At 46.1% G+C, this 14,611-nt stretch overlaps 1 protein-coding gene across 2 annotated transcripts in view; it reads left to right on the forward strand.

Annotated features, from left to right (window-relative positions):
• The first annotated feature begins 879 nt into the window (after window positions 1-879).
• gins4 (GINS complex subunit 4 (Sld5 homolog)) overlaps window positions 880-14,611 on the forward strand; it is a 37,069-nt gene continuing 23,337 nt past the window's right edge. The window contains exons 1-4 of one of the 2 annotated variants that reach the window (XM_068001637.1): window positions 880-1,101; window positions 2,729-2,815; window positions 13,927-14,040; window positions 14,391-14,488. In XM_068001637.1, the coding sequence (XP_067857738.1) occupies window positions 1,009-1,101; window positions 2,729-2,815; window positions 13,927-14,040; window positions 14,391-14,488 (392 nt within the window). In that variant the 5' untranslated portion in view covers window positions 880-1,008. The remainder of the gene's footprint in view (window positions 1,102-2,728; window positions 2,816-13,926; window positions 14,041-14,390; window positions 14,489-14,611) is intronic. The other variant, XM_068001636.1, reaches the window with a different exon arrangement.

Here is a 14,611-nt window from a genome sequence, read left to right on the forward strand (position 1 = left end):
AAGTCATGTGTCAGCTGCGGCTTAGTTGGTAGCACTCTCACCTCGGAGTCAGAAGGATGTGGGTTCAAGGGCAACCCTCCAACCCTAGGACAAGGGCATCAGCGTTTGGAAACACCGCCACCTGCACGTTCCCCTCCAATTCAAGTACCATTCTGACTTGGAAATATATCGTCGTTCATTCATTGTCACTGGGTCAAAATCCTGGAACTCCCCACCTAACAACAGTATGGGAGTACTTTCACTACACAGCATGCAGCTCTTCAAAAAGGCAGTTCACCACCACCTTTTCAAGGGCAATTAGGGATGGGCAATAAATGCTGGCCTTGCCAGCAATGCCCACATCCCATGAATTAATTTTTAAAAAGTCCCACTCCAGAGATTTGAGCATAAAATGCAGGTTGATAGTCCCAGTGTAGTACTGAGGGAGTGAGACATCTTTTGGATAAGACATTAAATCAAGGCACCATCTGCCCTCTCAGGAGGGCACTGTTTCAAAGAAGAGCAGGGGCGTTCTCCCCGGTATCCTGGCCAATATTTATCCCTCAACCAACATTAATAAAACAGATTATCTGATCATTATCACATTGTTGTTTGTGAGATCTTGCTGTGCGCAAATTGGCTGCTGCATTTCCTACATTGCAACGGTGACTACACTTCAAAAAGTACTTAATTGGTTGTAAAGCGCTTTGGGACATCCTGAAGTCGTGAAACGCGCTATATAAATGCAAGTTCTTTATAAAATTTGAGGGGAAGATCAGGTAAAACTTGATGTCGACGTCCGTCAACTCACCATGCCGGCATCTGCTTCTTCCTTTAACAAATATGGCGCCCGTTTCAAATCGTCACGGCTGCTCTGCGTAGCGCGATGGCGTCACGAGGGACTGTGACGGCGGCCTTGGCGGGAAGGTTCTGGTCTGGTGCCCGCATCTGCCGGGGGGCGAAAGGGTAGGCGGTATATTCGGGAGAGTGGCCGCTGCCGGTCCGGGGGATATCGATCTGGTCTCAGTCATGGCCGAGGAGGAGCTCGATCTGTTCGATGAGACAAATGAAGAGAATGAGGAGATCATGACTCCGGCACAACTCATCCACAAACTGGAGGAGGTGAGAAATCAGTCCCCCGTGACCCCTGACTATATCCCCTCTAATATCTCCCCGGGAGCCCTCATCATCCCCCCCGCAATATTCTCCCCCTGGACCCACCAACATACCCCCCCTAATATCTCCCCACGGCCCCTGATATTCCTGCCTGGGACCCCTCAATATTCCCTTCCCCCTGGATCACTTCCCCCAGCCCCCATTATTTCCATCTTGGGGACCCCCCGCATTATTCCCATCCCCCGCCCCCGATCACCAACATTTCCTCCCCCCACGGAACCTCCAATATCCCCCTGAGACCCCCCCATACGGTGCTAGAGAATATGCCCTCAGCGACCCCCTCCCCCTCCAATACCTCTGGGACCACCAATATCCCCCCGGACCCCCATACTGTGCTGGAGAATACCGCCCCCCCCCCCGGACCCCCATACTGTGCTGGAGAATACCGCCCCCCCCCCCCGGACCCCCATACTGTGCTGGAGAATACCGCCCCCCCCCCCCGGACCCCCATACTGTGCTGGAGAATACCGCCCCCCCCCCCCCCCCCCCCGGACCCCCATAATGTGCTGGAGAATACCGCCCCCCCCCCGGACCCCCATACTGTGCTGGAGAATACCGCCCCCCCCCCCGGACCCCCATAATGTGCTGGAGAATACCGCCCCCCCCCCCCGGACCCCCATACTGTGCTGGAGAATACCGCCCCCCCCCCGGACCCCCATACTGTGCTGGAGAATACCGCCCCCCCCCCCCCCCCCCCGGACCCCCATACTGTGCTGGAGAATACCGCCCCCCCCCCCCCCCGGACCCCCATACTGTGCTGGAGAATACCGCCCCCCCCCCCCCCGGACCCCCATACTGTGCTGGAGAATACCGCCCCCCCCCGGACCCCCATACTGTGCTGGAGAATACTGCCCCCCCCCCCGGACCCCCATACTGTGCTGGAGAATACTGCCACCCCCCCCCCACCGACCCCCATACTGTGCTGGAGAATACCGCCCCCCCCCGGACCCCCATACTGTGCTGGAGAATACCGCCCCCCCCCCCGGACCCCCATACTGTGCTGGAGAATGTTATATGATGCACTGCACGGTACTCAGTGAATTACTTTCGCTGGTTACTGGATGTGCTATTTTGATTCTGCTCCTGCATTCTGCCTGTATGGTGCCAGAGAATGTACAGTCTTCGTTCACCTGTCCTTTATCCCAGCACAGGGCTGGCTGAATGATTTCTTCAAAATTTATTTTTACAATGTGGGTGACACTGGGATACTGGCAAGGCAGCCTTTATTGTCCATCCTTAGTTGCTCTGAGAATGTGGTGGTGAGCTTTCTTGAATAGCGATTGGGCCATATCAGAGGGCATCAAGAGTCATCTACGTAGTGTGGGACTGAGTCACATATAGACCAGACCAGGTCGGTGTGACGGGTGCTTCCCCTGAAGGATTTTAATGCACCAGTTGGCTCCATGACAATCCAGCAACTTTCATGATCACTTTTGCCTGGTACCAGTATATAAATGTCCAGATTTTATCACAATTATTGATTAAATTCAGTTTGAACTCTGGGTCCGTTGGGTTGCTCGTCCGGTACCCTAATTGCTACCACCCGTTATGTCTGTCTTTCATCTTCACACAGGCCTGGCTGAATGAGAAGTTTTCTCCTGACCTTCTGGAAAATAAATCTGAAATTGTGGAATGTGTAATGGAACAGTTGGATCACATGGTAACAAAATGTTCATTTATTTGGGGCAGTACAGGAGTGAGACATATGTTCAATGCACAGTTGAGATTGTAATTAAAGCCACAAAAAGGATCCCTGGTTTCCCCATTGGCCTGCTGGCAATAAATAAAATTCTAAAGGTTTGTGCAATATTGTGTTTCGCCAACTTGTCACCAACACATCTAGTAAATTATTTAGAATCATAGAACCATAGAAAGGTTTCAGCACAGAAGGAGGCCATTCGGCCCATCGAGTCCGCGTCAGCTCTATGCAAGAGCAATCCAACCAGTCCCACTCCCCCACCCTATCCCCTTAACCCTGCAAATTTTTTCCTTTCAAGTACTTATCCAGTTCCTTTTTGAAGGCCATGATTGAATCTGCCTTCATCACCCCCTCGGGCAGTGCATTCCAGATCCTAACCACTCTCTGAGTAAAAAAGCTTTTCCTCATGTCACCTTTGTTCCTTTTGCCAATCACCTTAAATCTATGTCCTCTGGTCCTTGACCCTTCCGCCAATGGGAACAGTTTCTCTCTATCTACTCTGTCTAGAGCCTTCATGATTTTAAATACCTCTATCAAATCACCTCACAACCTTCTCTGTTCCAAGGAGAACAACCCCAGCTTCTCCAGTCTATCCATGTAATTAAAGCCCCTCATCCCTGGAATCATTCTAGTAAATCTTTTCTGCACCCTCTCTAAGGCCTTCACATCTTTCCTGAAGTGCGGTGCCCGGAACTGGACACAATACTCCAGTTGTGGCCGAACCAGTGTTTTATAAAGGTTCTTCATAAGTTCCATAGTTTTGTACTCTATTCCTCTATTTACAAAGCCCAGGATCCCGTATGCTTTTTTAACCGCTTTCTCAACCTGCCCTGCCCCCTTCAACGATTTGTGCACATATACCCCCAGATCTCTCTGTTTCTGTACCCCTTTTAGAGTTGTGTCCTCTAGTTTATATTGCCTCTCCTCGTTCTTCCTACCAAAATGTATCACTTTGCATTTTTCTGCATTAAATTTCATCTGCCACGTGTCCGCCCATGCCACCAGCCTGTCTATATCTTCTTGAAGTCTATCACTATCCTCCTTACTGTTTACTACCCTTTCAAGTTTTGTGTCATCTGCAAATTTGGAAATTGTGCCCTGTACACCCAAGTCCAAGTCATTAATATATATCAAGACAAGCTGTGGTCGCAGCACCGACCCCTGGGGAACACTACTGTGCACCTCCCTCCAGTCCAAAAATCAACCGTTCACCCCTACTCTCTGTTTCCAGTTATTTAGCCAATTCTGTATCCATGTTGCTACTGCCCCCTTTATTCCATGGGCCGTAATCTTGATGATAAGCCTACCATGCGGCATTTTATCAAACGCCATTTGAAAGTCCATGTACACCACATCAACTACATTGCCCTCATCTACCCTCTCTGTTACTTCATCAAAAAAATCTATTGGATTAGTTAAACACGATTTGCCTTTAACAACTCTGTGCTGGCTTTCCTGAATCAATTAGCCCTCGTCCAAGTGACTGTTAATTCTGTCACGGATTATCGTACCTAAAAATTTCCCCACCTTGTAATCTTCCAGAATTCACGAGATTCTTGGAAGGTCCCAGCGGATTGGAAAACTGCAAACGTAACACCCCTATTCAAGAAGGGAATGAGACAGAAAGCAGGTAACGACAGACCAGTTAGCCTAACATCTGTCATTGGGAAAATGCTAGAATCCATTATTAAGGAAGTAGTAGCAGGACATTTGGATACTCATAATACAAGCAAGGAGAGTCAACATGGTTTTATGAAGGGGAAATCATGTCTGACATTTGTTAGAGTTCTTTGAGGAAATAACGGGCAGGGTGGATAAAGGGGAACCAATGGATGCAGTATATTTGGATTTCCAAAAGGCATTCGATAAGGTGCCACATAAAAGATTACTGCACAAGATAAGAGCTCATGGTGTTGGGGGTAATATACTGGCATGGATAGAGGATTGGCTAACTAACAGAAAACAAAGAGTCAGGATAAAAGGGTCATTTTCAAAATGGCAATCTGTAACTAGTGGCGTGCCGCAGGGCTCAGTTCTGGGGCCTCAACTATTTATAATATATATCAATGACTTGGATGAAGGAATTGAGTGTCTTGTGGCCAAATTTGCAGATGATATAAAGATAGGTGGAAAAGTAAGTTGCGATGAGGACACAAAATGTCTGCAAAGGGATATTGACAGGTTAAGCGAATGGGCAAAAATTTGACAGATGGAATATAATGTGGGAAAATGTGAAGTCATCCACTTTGGGAGGAACAATAAAAAAGCAAAATATTATTTGAATGGAGAAATACTACAAAATGCTGTGGTACAGAGGGATCTGGGGGTCCTTTTTTATATTCGCTCATGGGATGTGGGCGTCGCTGGCGAGGCTGGCATTTATTGCCCATCCCTAATTGGTCTTGAGAAGGTGGTGGTGAGCCGCCTTCTTGAACCGTTGCAGTCCGTGTAGTGACGGTTCTCCCACAGTGCTGTTAGGAAGGGAGTTCCAGGATTTTGACCCAGCGACGATGAAGGAACGGTGATATATTTCCAAGTCGGGTTGGTGTGTGACTTGGAGGGGAACGTGCAGGTGGTGTTGTTCCCATGTGCCTGCTGCTCTTGTCCTTCTAGGTGGTAGAGGTCGCGGGTTTGGGAGGTGCTGTGGAAGAAGCCTTGGTGAGTTGCTGCAGTGCATCCTGTGGATGGTGCACACTGCAACCACAGTGCGCCGGTGGTGAAGGGAGTGAACGTTTAGGGTGGTGGATGGGGTGCCAATCAAGCGGGCTGCTTTATCTTGGATGGTGTCAAGCTTCTTGAGTGTTGTTGGAGCTGCACTCATCCAAGCAAGTGGAGAGTATTCCATCACACTCTTGACTTGTGCCTTGTAGATGATGGAAAGGCTTTGGGGAGTCAGGAGGTGAGTCACTTGCCGCAGAATACCCAGCCCCTGACCTGCTCTTGTAGCCACAGTATTTATATGGCTGGTCCAGTTAAGTTTCTGGTCAATGGTGACCCCCAGGATGTTGATGGTGGGGGATTCGGCGATAGTAGTGCCGTTGAATGTCAAGGGGAGGTGGTTAGACTCTCTCTTGTTGGAGATGGTCATTGCCTGGCACTTATCTGGCGCGAATGTCACTTGCCACTTATGAGCCCAAGCCTGGATGTTGTCCAGGTCTTGCTGCATGCGGGCTCGGACTGCTTCATTATTTGAGGGGTTGCGAATGGAACTGAACACTGTGCAATCATCAGCGAATATCCCCATTTCTGACCTTATGATGGAGGGAAGGTCATTGATGAAGCAGCTGAAGATGGTTGGGCCTAGGACACTGCCTTGAGGAACTCCTGCAGCAACGTCTGGGGCTGAGATGATTGGCCTCCAACAACCACTACCATCTTCCTTTGTGCTAGGTATGACTCCAGCCACTGGAGAGTTTTCCCCCTGATTCCCATTGACTTCAATTTTACGAGGGCTCCTTGGTGCCATACTCGGTCAAATGCTGCCTTCATGTCAAGGGCAGTCACTCTCACCTCACCTCTGGAATTCAGCTCTTTTGTCCATGTTTGGACCAAGGCTGTAATGAAGTCTGGAGCTGAGTGATCCTGGCGGAACCCAAACTGAGCATCGGTGAGCAGGTTATTGGTGAGTAAGTGCCGCTTGATAGCACTGTTGACGACACCTTCCATCACTTTGCTGATGATTGTGAGTTGACTGATGGGGCGGTAATTGGCCGGATTGGATTTGTCCTGCTTTTTGTGGACAGGACATACCTGGGCAATTTTCCACATTGTCGGGTAGATGCCAGTGTTGAAGCTGTACTGGAACAGCTTGGCTAGAGGCGCAGCTAGTTCTGGAGCACAAGTCTTCAGCACTACAGCTGGGATGTTGTTGGGGCCCATAGCCTTTACTGTATCCAGTGCACTCAGCTGTTTCTTGATATCATGTGGAGTGAATCGAATTGGCTGAATACTGGCTTCTGTGATGGTGGGGATATCGGGAGGAGGCTGAGATGGATCATCCACTCGGCACTTCTGGCTGAAGATGGTTGCAAACACTTCAGCCTTGTCTTTTGCACTCACGTGCTGGACTCCGCCATCATTGAGGTTGGGGATGTTCACAGAGCCTCCTCCTCCCGTTAGTTGTTTAATTGCCCACCACCATTCACGACTGGATGTGGCAGGACTGCAGAGCTTTGATCTGATCCGTTGGTTGTGGAATTGCTTAGCTCTGTCTATAGCATGTTGCTTCCGCTGTTTAGCATGCATGTAGTCCTGAGTTGTAGCTTCACCAGATTGGCACCTCACCTTTAGGTACGCCTGGTGCTGCTCCTGGCATGCTCTTCTACACTCCTCATTGAACCAGGGTTGATCTCCTGGCTTGTTGGTAATGGTAGAGTGAGGAATATGCCAGGCCATGAGGTTACAGATTGTACATGAAATCCAAAAAGTCAACATACAGGTGCAGCAGGTAATCCGGAAGGCAAATGTAATATTGGCCTTTATTTCTAGGGGGATGGAGTATAAAAGCAGGGAAGTTATGCTACAATTGTACAGGGTGCTGGTGAGACCACACCTGGAGTACTGAGTACAGTTCTGCTGTCCTTATTTAAGGAAGGACATACTTGCATTGGAGGCAGTTCACAGAAGGTTCACTGGGTTGATTCCGGGTATGAAAGGGTTGTCTTATGAGGAAAGATTGAACAGGTTAGGTCTATACTCATTGGAGTTCAGAAGAATGAGAGGAGATCTTATTGAAACATACAAGATTCTGAGGGGACTTGATAGGGTAGCTGCTGAGAGGATGTTACCCCTCATAGAGGAATCTCAAACTCGGGGGCATAGTCTCAGAATAAGGGGTCGCCCGTTTAAGACGGAAATGAGGAGGAATTTGTTCTCCCAGAGGGTTGTGAATCTTTGGAATTCTTTACCCCAAAAAGCTGTGGAGGCTGAGTCATTGAATACATTCAAGGCTGAGTTGGACAAATTTTTGATCAGCAAGGGAGTCAAAGGATATGGGGAAAGTGGTGTTGAGATAAAAAATCGGATCAGCCATGATCTCGTTAAATGGAGGAGCAGGCTCGAGGGGCCGAATGGCCTACTCCTGCTCCTGTCTCTTATGGTCTGAGGTTAAACTGACTGGCCTATAGTTGCTGGGTTTATCCTTACACCCTTTTTTGAACAAGGGTGTAACATTTGCAATTCTCTAGTCCTCTGGCACCACTCCTGTATCTATGGATGTTTGGAAGATTATGGCCAGTCCCTCCGCAATTTCCACCCTTACTTCCCTCCGCAACCTAGGATGCATCCCATCCGGACTGGTGACGTATCTACTTTAAGTACAGCTAGCCTTTCTATTACCTCCTCTTTTTCAATTTTTATCCCAACCAGTATTTCAACTATAAGAACATAAGAAATAGGAGCAGGAGTAGGCCAATCGGCCCCTCGAGCCTGCTCCGCCATTCAATACGATCATGGCTGATCTGATCCTAACCTCAAATCTAAATTCATGTCCAATTTCCTGCCCGCTCTCCATAACCCCTAATTCCCTTTACTGAGACTCTGGCAGCATCTTCTTTGTTGGTAAAGACAGATGCAAAGTACTCATTTAGTACCTCGGCCATTCCCTCTGCCTCCATGAGTAGATCTCCTTTATGGTTCCTAATTGGCCCTACCCCTCCTCTCACCATCCGTTTACATGCCTGTAGAAGACTTTTGGATTCCCTTTTATGTTGGCTGCCAGTCTATTCTCATACTCTTTGCTCCTCTTATTTCCTTTTTCACTTCCCCTCTGAACTTTCTATATTCTGCCTGCTTCTCACTTGTATTATCAACCTGTCATCTGTCATGCGTCCCTTTTTTCCGTTTGATCTTACTCACTATCTCTTTCATCATTCAGGAAGCTTTAGTTGCCCTATCTTTCTCCCTCGTGGGAATGTGCCTAGATTGTACCCGAACCATCTCTTTAAAGGCTGCCCACTGTTCAATCACAGTTTTGCCTGCCAAACTTTGTTTCCAATTTACCTGGGCCAGATCTGTTCTCATCCCATTGAAATTTATGCTATTGTGTTCTCTCTAGTTTTCTACTCTTCTCTCCCAAAGGGTCAATGAGTAAGGGTCACTCTGGTACTTCGTCTACTGGCTATTCTTCCTGTGTCAGCTGATAGTGAATGTAGGCAGGCCTTTGAACCATGGGAGGGAACATCACAGCTGAGCCTGCTCCTGTTTCTGTCTTAACTGACATTTGTATTCCGGCACTGATCACTGCAAAGTAACCAGGAAGAGGAATCCTGGCTGACTTCCAGTCGAGTCCGCCTAATGTTGTACTCTGTTGGACGAACAAAATTATAACATATGTGCTACAACAGTAAGGCAACTTATAAACACTTCCAGACTGTTTCAAAGGCATTTACAATTTCAGGGATAAGAAAAAGATGTTACAAAATCTACTAATTTACCTTAATTAAACTGTAATAAGGGATTTTTTTAGATAAGGGAATTAATAAGGGAAATCAAGTGTACTCCTGAAAAATGGTAGGAGTCATTCAAGCTAGCCGTTTGAAATAGTAAACGATGCCTCCAGGGAAGTGTCGAACATTTTTGAAACATATTGGCCGCTCATTTTTGCCAATGAACAGAAGAGGAAGCTTCTTTTATTGGTCCACAATGGAACCTAGAATTAGAGTCGCACTCTCTTTGCTGTTTCCCACGACGGGAAAGGTGAGTCCCCCTGGCAGAAGCTTCCACACAAGTTTGCTTCATTGAGGTTGAACACAACACAAGGCCAACTCTTGAAGTAATGCAGGCAGAGCTGATGAAAGCCATTCATTTGTCAATTCAGGGGTCACTTCATTGGCTTCTCTGACCATCATTTGAGTTAGCATCAACTTGTTTTCCATCTCTTGATCCATCTCAAATTGACTTGAGAGATTGCTGCCCCCGATTTCTTCAGTGATTTTAATGGCTTTTCTTAGAATCGTGGAAATTACTGCACAGAAGGAGGCCGTTCGGCTCATTGTGTCCGTGCCAGCTGAGAAGAAGCTATCCAGCTTAATCCCACTTTCCAGCACTTGGTCCGTAGCCCTGTAGGATACGGCACTTCAAGTGCACATCGAAGTACTTTTTAAGGCTTAACACAACATGACACAAGGCTTTTCCAATAAAACTTGTTCTGAAGTTGCGGGAAGACTTTTATTATACGCTGCCTCTACTGTCATCTGCTTCTGTGCCATTGAGTTTAGAAGTGTGAATCTGTTTCATGTCACTTCTGAAATCTCTGTTGAGCTATTTCAAGACAGAATCCGGTTGTTCTTTGTTAATTTTGCAGCTGGCTGCCTGTGTGACACCATATTCTTGTGATACAGACATGCTGGTGGCATGGGTGGACACGTGGCAGATGAAGTTTAACATGGAAAAATGGGAGGTGTTGCATTTCGGTAGGAAAAATGAGGAGAGGCATTATAAACTAGAGGGCACAATTCTAAAAAGGGTAGAGGAACAGAGGGATCTGGGGGTATATGTGCACAAATCGTTGAAGGTGGCAGGGCAGGTTGAGAAAGCAGTTAAAAAAGCATACGGGGTCCTGGGCTTTATAAATAGAGGCATAAAGTACAAAAGCAAGTATGTCATGATGAACCTTTACAAAACGCTGGTTCGACCACAATGGGAGTATTGTGTCCAGTCCTGGACTTTAGGAAGGATGTGAAGGCCTTAGAGAGGGTGCAGAGGATGATTCCAGGGATGAGGGACTTAAATTACGTGGATAGACTGGAGAAGCTGGGATTGTTCTCCTTGGAACAGAGAAGGTTGCGAGGAGATTTGATAGAGGTATTCAAAATCATAAAGGCTCTAGACAGAGTAGATAGAGAGAAACTGTTCCCATTGGCGGAAGAGTCAAGGACCAGAGGGCATAGATTTAAGGTGATTGGCCAAAGAACCAAAGGTGACATGAGGAAAGACTTTTTTTACGTAGCGAGTGTTTATGATCTGGAATGGACTGCCTGAGATGGTGGTGGAGGCAGATTCAATCATGGCCTTCGAAAGGGAACTGGATAAGTACTTAAAATGAAAAAATGGGCAGGGGAGTGGGATTAGGTGGATTGCTTGTGCTTAGACCCACCATGGACTTGATGGGCCGAATGGCCTCCTTCTGTGCTGTAACCTGTCTGTGATTGCTTGGTCCAGAGCGGTGATCATTTTGTACTTGTGGCTCAAATTCAGATCAGTGCGCTTTTTCAAAAATTTGATTCCATTTTTGCAAAAGGAAGAGCCGCTGTGGGAGCTAAAATACTGTAACAGCCTCTCCTAAATAACTGCCTCGCATAGGAAGCCCTGTCCTTGTGAGAAGATGGAGCAATTAGGAACAAAAAACTGATCAGGTCAATCTGTGGTTAAAAATTTGCACACGCAGTCAAAACCTCGGAGGCTTGAAATACGGCAGAACATTGTTCGAACATAGGAACAGGAGTAGGCCATTCAGCCCCTCGTGCCTGCTCTGCCATTTGATAAGATCATGGCTGATCTGTGATCTAACTCCATATACCTGCCTTTGGCCCATATCCCTTATTACCTTCAGTTGCCAAAAAGCTATCTATCTCAGATTTAAATTTAGCAATTGAGCTGGTATCAATTGCCGTTTGCGGAAGAGAGTTCCAAACTTCTACCACCCTTTGTGTGTAGAAATGTTTTCTAATCTCACTCCTGAAAGGTCTGGCTCTAATTTTTAGACTGTGCCCCCTACTCCTAGAATCCCCAACCAGCAGAAATAGTTTCTCTCTATCCACCCTATCTGTTCCCCTTAATATCTTATAAACTTCGATCAGATCACCCCTTAACCTTCGAAACTCTAGAGAATACAACCCCAATTTGTGTAATCTCTCCTTGTAACTTAACCTTGAAGTCCGGGTATCATTCTAGTAAACCTACACTGCACTCCCTCCAAGGCCAATATGTCCTTCCGAAGATGCGGTGCCCAGAACTGCTCGCAGTACTCCAGGTGCGGTCTAACCAGGGTTTTGTATAGCTGCAGCATAACTTCTGCCCCCTTGTACTCCAGTCCTCTAGATATAAAGGCCAGCATTCCATTCGCCTTCTTGATTATTTTCTGCACCTGTTCATAACACTTCAATGATCTATGTACCTGAACCCCTAAAATCCACTGTTTTTAACTTTTTACCATTTAAAAAGCACCCTGATCTATCCTTTTTTGATCCAAAGTGGATGACCTCACATTTGTCTGCATTGAATTCCATTTGCCACAGTTTTGCCCATTCACCTAATCTATCAATATCGCTTTGTAATTTTATGTTTTCATCTACACTGCTTGCAATGCCACCAATCTTTGTGTCATCGGCAAACTTAGATATGAGACTTTATATGCCTTCATCTAAGTCGTTAATAAATATTGTGAATAATTGAGGCCCCAAGACAGATCCCTGCGGGACTCCACTAGTCACATCCTGCCAATGTGAGTACCTACCCCTTATCCCTACTTTCTTTCGCTCAGCCAACTTCCTAACCAAGTCTGTACTTTTCCCTCGATTCCATGGGCTTCTATCTTAGCTAACGGTCTCTTATGTGGGACCTTATCAAATGCCTTCTGGAAGTCCATATAAATAACATCCATTGACATTCCCCTGTCCACTACTTTAGTCACCTCAAAAAATTCAATCAGGTTTGTCAGGCACGACCTACCTTTCACAAATCCATGCTGGCTCTCTCTGATTAACTGAAAATTCTCGAGGTGTTCAGTCACCCTATCCTTAATTATAGACTTCAGCATTTTCCCCACAACAGATGTTAGGCTAACTGGTCTATAATTCCTCGGTTTCCCTCTCTCTCCTTTCTTAAAAAGCGGAGTAACGTGTGCAATTTTCCAATCCAGAGGGACGGTTCCTGAATCTAGAGAACTTTGAAAGATTATAGTTAGGGCATCCGCAATGTGCTCACCTACTTCCTTTAAAACCCTGGGATGGAAACCATCTGGTCCTGGGGATTTGTCACTCTTTGGTGCTGTTATTTTCTTCATTACTGTTGTTTTACTTATGTTAATTTTATCGAGTCCCTGTCCCCGATTCAATATTAGTTTTCTTGGGATCTACTGTAAATACTGCCGCAAATTTGCATAACATTAGATGAATTATAACATTATATGGCTATAACAATACACACACTCAAATGTACACAAGACATTTGGAGCACAACCAGGACCGGCTGCCAGTATAACACACATTGCGCATTATTCCTCCTCCAAGCCCATGGGTGCTGAGGTTAATTGTAGCCCTCTGTTACTAACCCTGACTGTGATCAGTGAACTATGCACAGACTGGGGATCAAACCTGGGACTTTCTGGTCTGTGTGACTGAGTACAGCAGGCAGTGTATTATTCACCAACTGGGGGAGTGATGTATTTTTATACAAAATCCTGGGTTTTTTTAAGTTATGCAGGAGCAAAATATTACCAGTGCACCAATTTTTCTCCACTTCAAGTTGCCATTTCTTCATCAATGCTGCCCTGTATACAGCCACTAGGAAGATAGCAACAGCAGACCAAGCTTGCTGTAAATAATGTTCTCACTTGTGGCATGCCTGAGATCTGAAGAATCAAGGCAGCAACCCATTGTCTATTCTCCACTGTTTTTGCTACCATTTGAGATTCTTTCTCTCACTTTAATGGGATGATGGGACAATTTGTCTCACTTAGCATGCACTCTGAGTCAGGAGGTTGTGGGTTCAAGCTCATGCTCTGCATAACTCTCCAGTGCAGCACTGCGGGAGTACTGTTGGAATTACTACCCTTTGTTTGAACTCTGGCCCTGTCTACCTGTCCAAATAGTGCCTTGCCATCCTTAAATTCTAGTTGAAGAAGTGCAGGGAGTTCTTCTGGTGTCCTGGCCAACCTTCCTCCCTCAACCAACACCACCAAAAACAGATTAACTGGTCATTTATCTCATTGCTGTTGCTTGGATCTCAGTGTCCAGGCCAACACATCAAAAAAAATGAGATTAACTGATATTTATATAAATTAAAATATAAGGGATTGGGAGGCTCATGTCACATTGACCTTTTCTGTGTTTGTATTTCAATGCGATTCACAGGAACAGAATCTGCAGCGAGCTAAGAAAGGAGACCTGAAAGTCACCATTCACCGAATGGAGATTGAGAGGATCCGCTACATCCTCAGCAGCTACTTGAGATCACGGTTACAAAAGGTACAGAATTCATGCCTCAGGTTCCTCAACATGAAATGTTTTTACGCTGAGAACAGGAGCAGAGTGGGAACATGCAGGAAGAAAGAAAATATGGCTGCCCTTTTGGTTTGTGGAATTAATTCCCCAAATCTGATTGGTCACACTAACTTTATAATATCCAGTCATATGGTCACCACATACCAATGAATAGTGTATTTTTATTCTACAATCAAACATCTCTATATTCCTTGAATGGTAAATAGATCGATTGTGCTAACGTTCTCATCTTCATGATTGGCCTGAAAAATTAATTTTATTCTTAGAATGCTTGGAGCAAATACCTCATGCTTTTTTTTCTTCCCAATTTATAGATAGAGAAGTTTTTCCCTCACATCTTGGAGAAAGAGAAGTCCCGTCTTGAGGCAGACCCTTCCTATTTGTCTCAGCAAGAGTTCGCTTTTGCAAAAGAGTGAGTACTGTAGGAGCAATAGAAAGAAGCCAGCATATATTTTAAAAGCACCTGTGTCTCCCAGGTTGTCCTCAAGGACTTCATATGTATTGAATTACTTTTTGAATGTAGTTATTTGGGTAA

Source organism: Heptranchias perlo, chromosome 20 (genome assembly GCF_035084215.1).
Source record: "Heptranchias perlo isolate sHepPer1 chromosome 20, sHepPer1.hap1, whole genome shotgun sequence".
In the NCBI taxonomy this organism is placed as follows: domain Eukaryota; kingdom Metazoa; phylum Chordata; class Chondrichthyes; order Hexanchiformes; family Hexanchidae; genus Heptranchias; species Heptranchias perlo.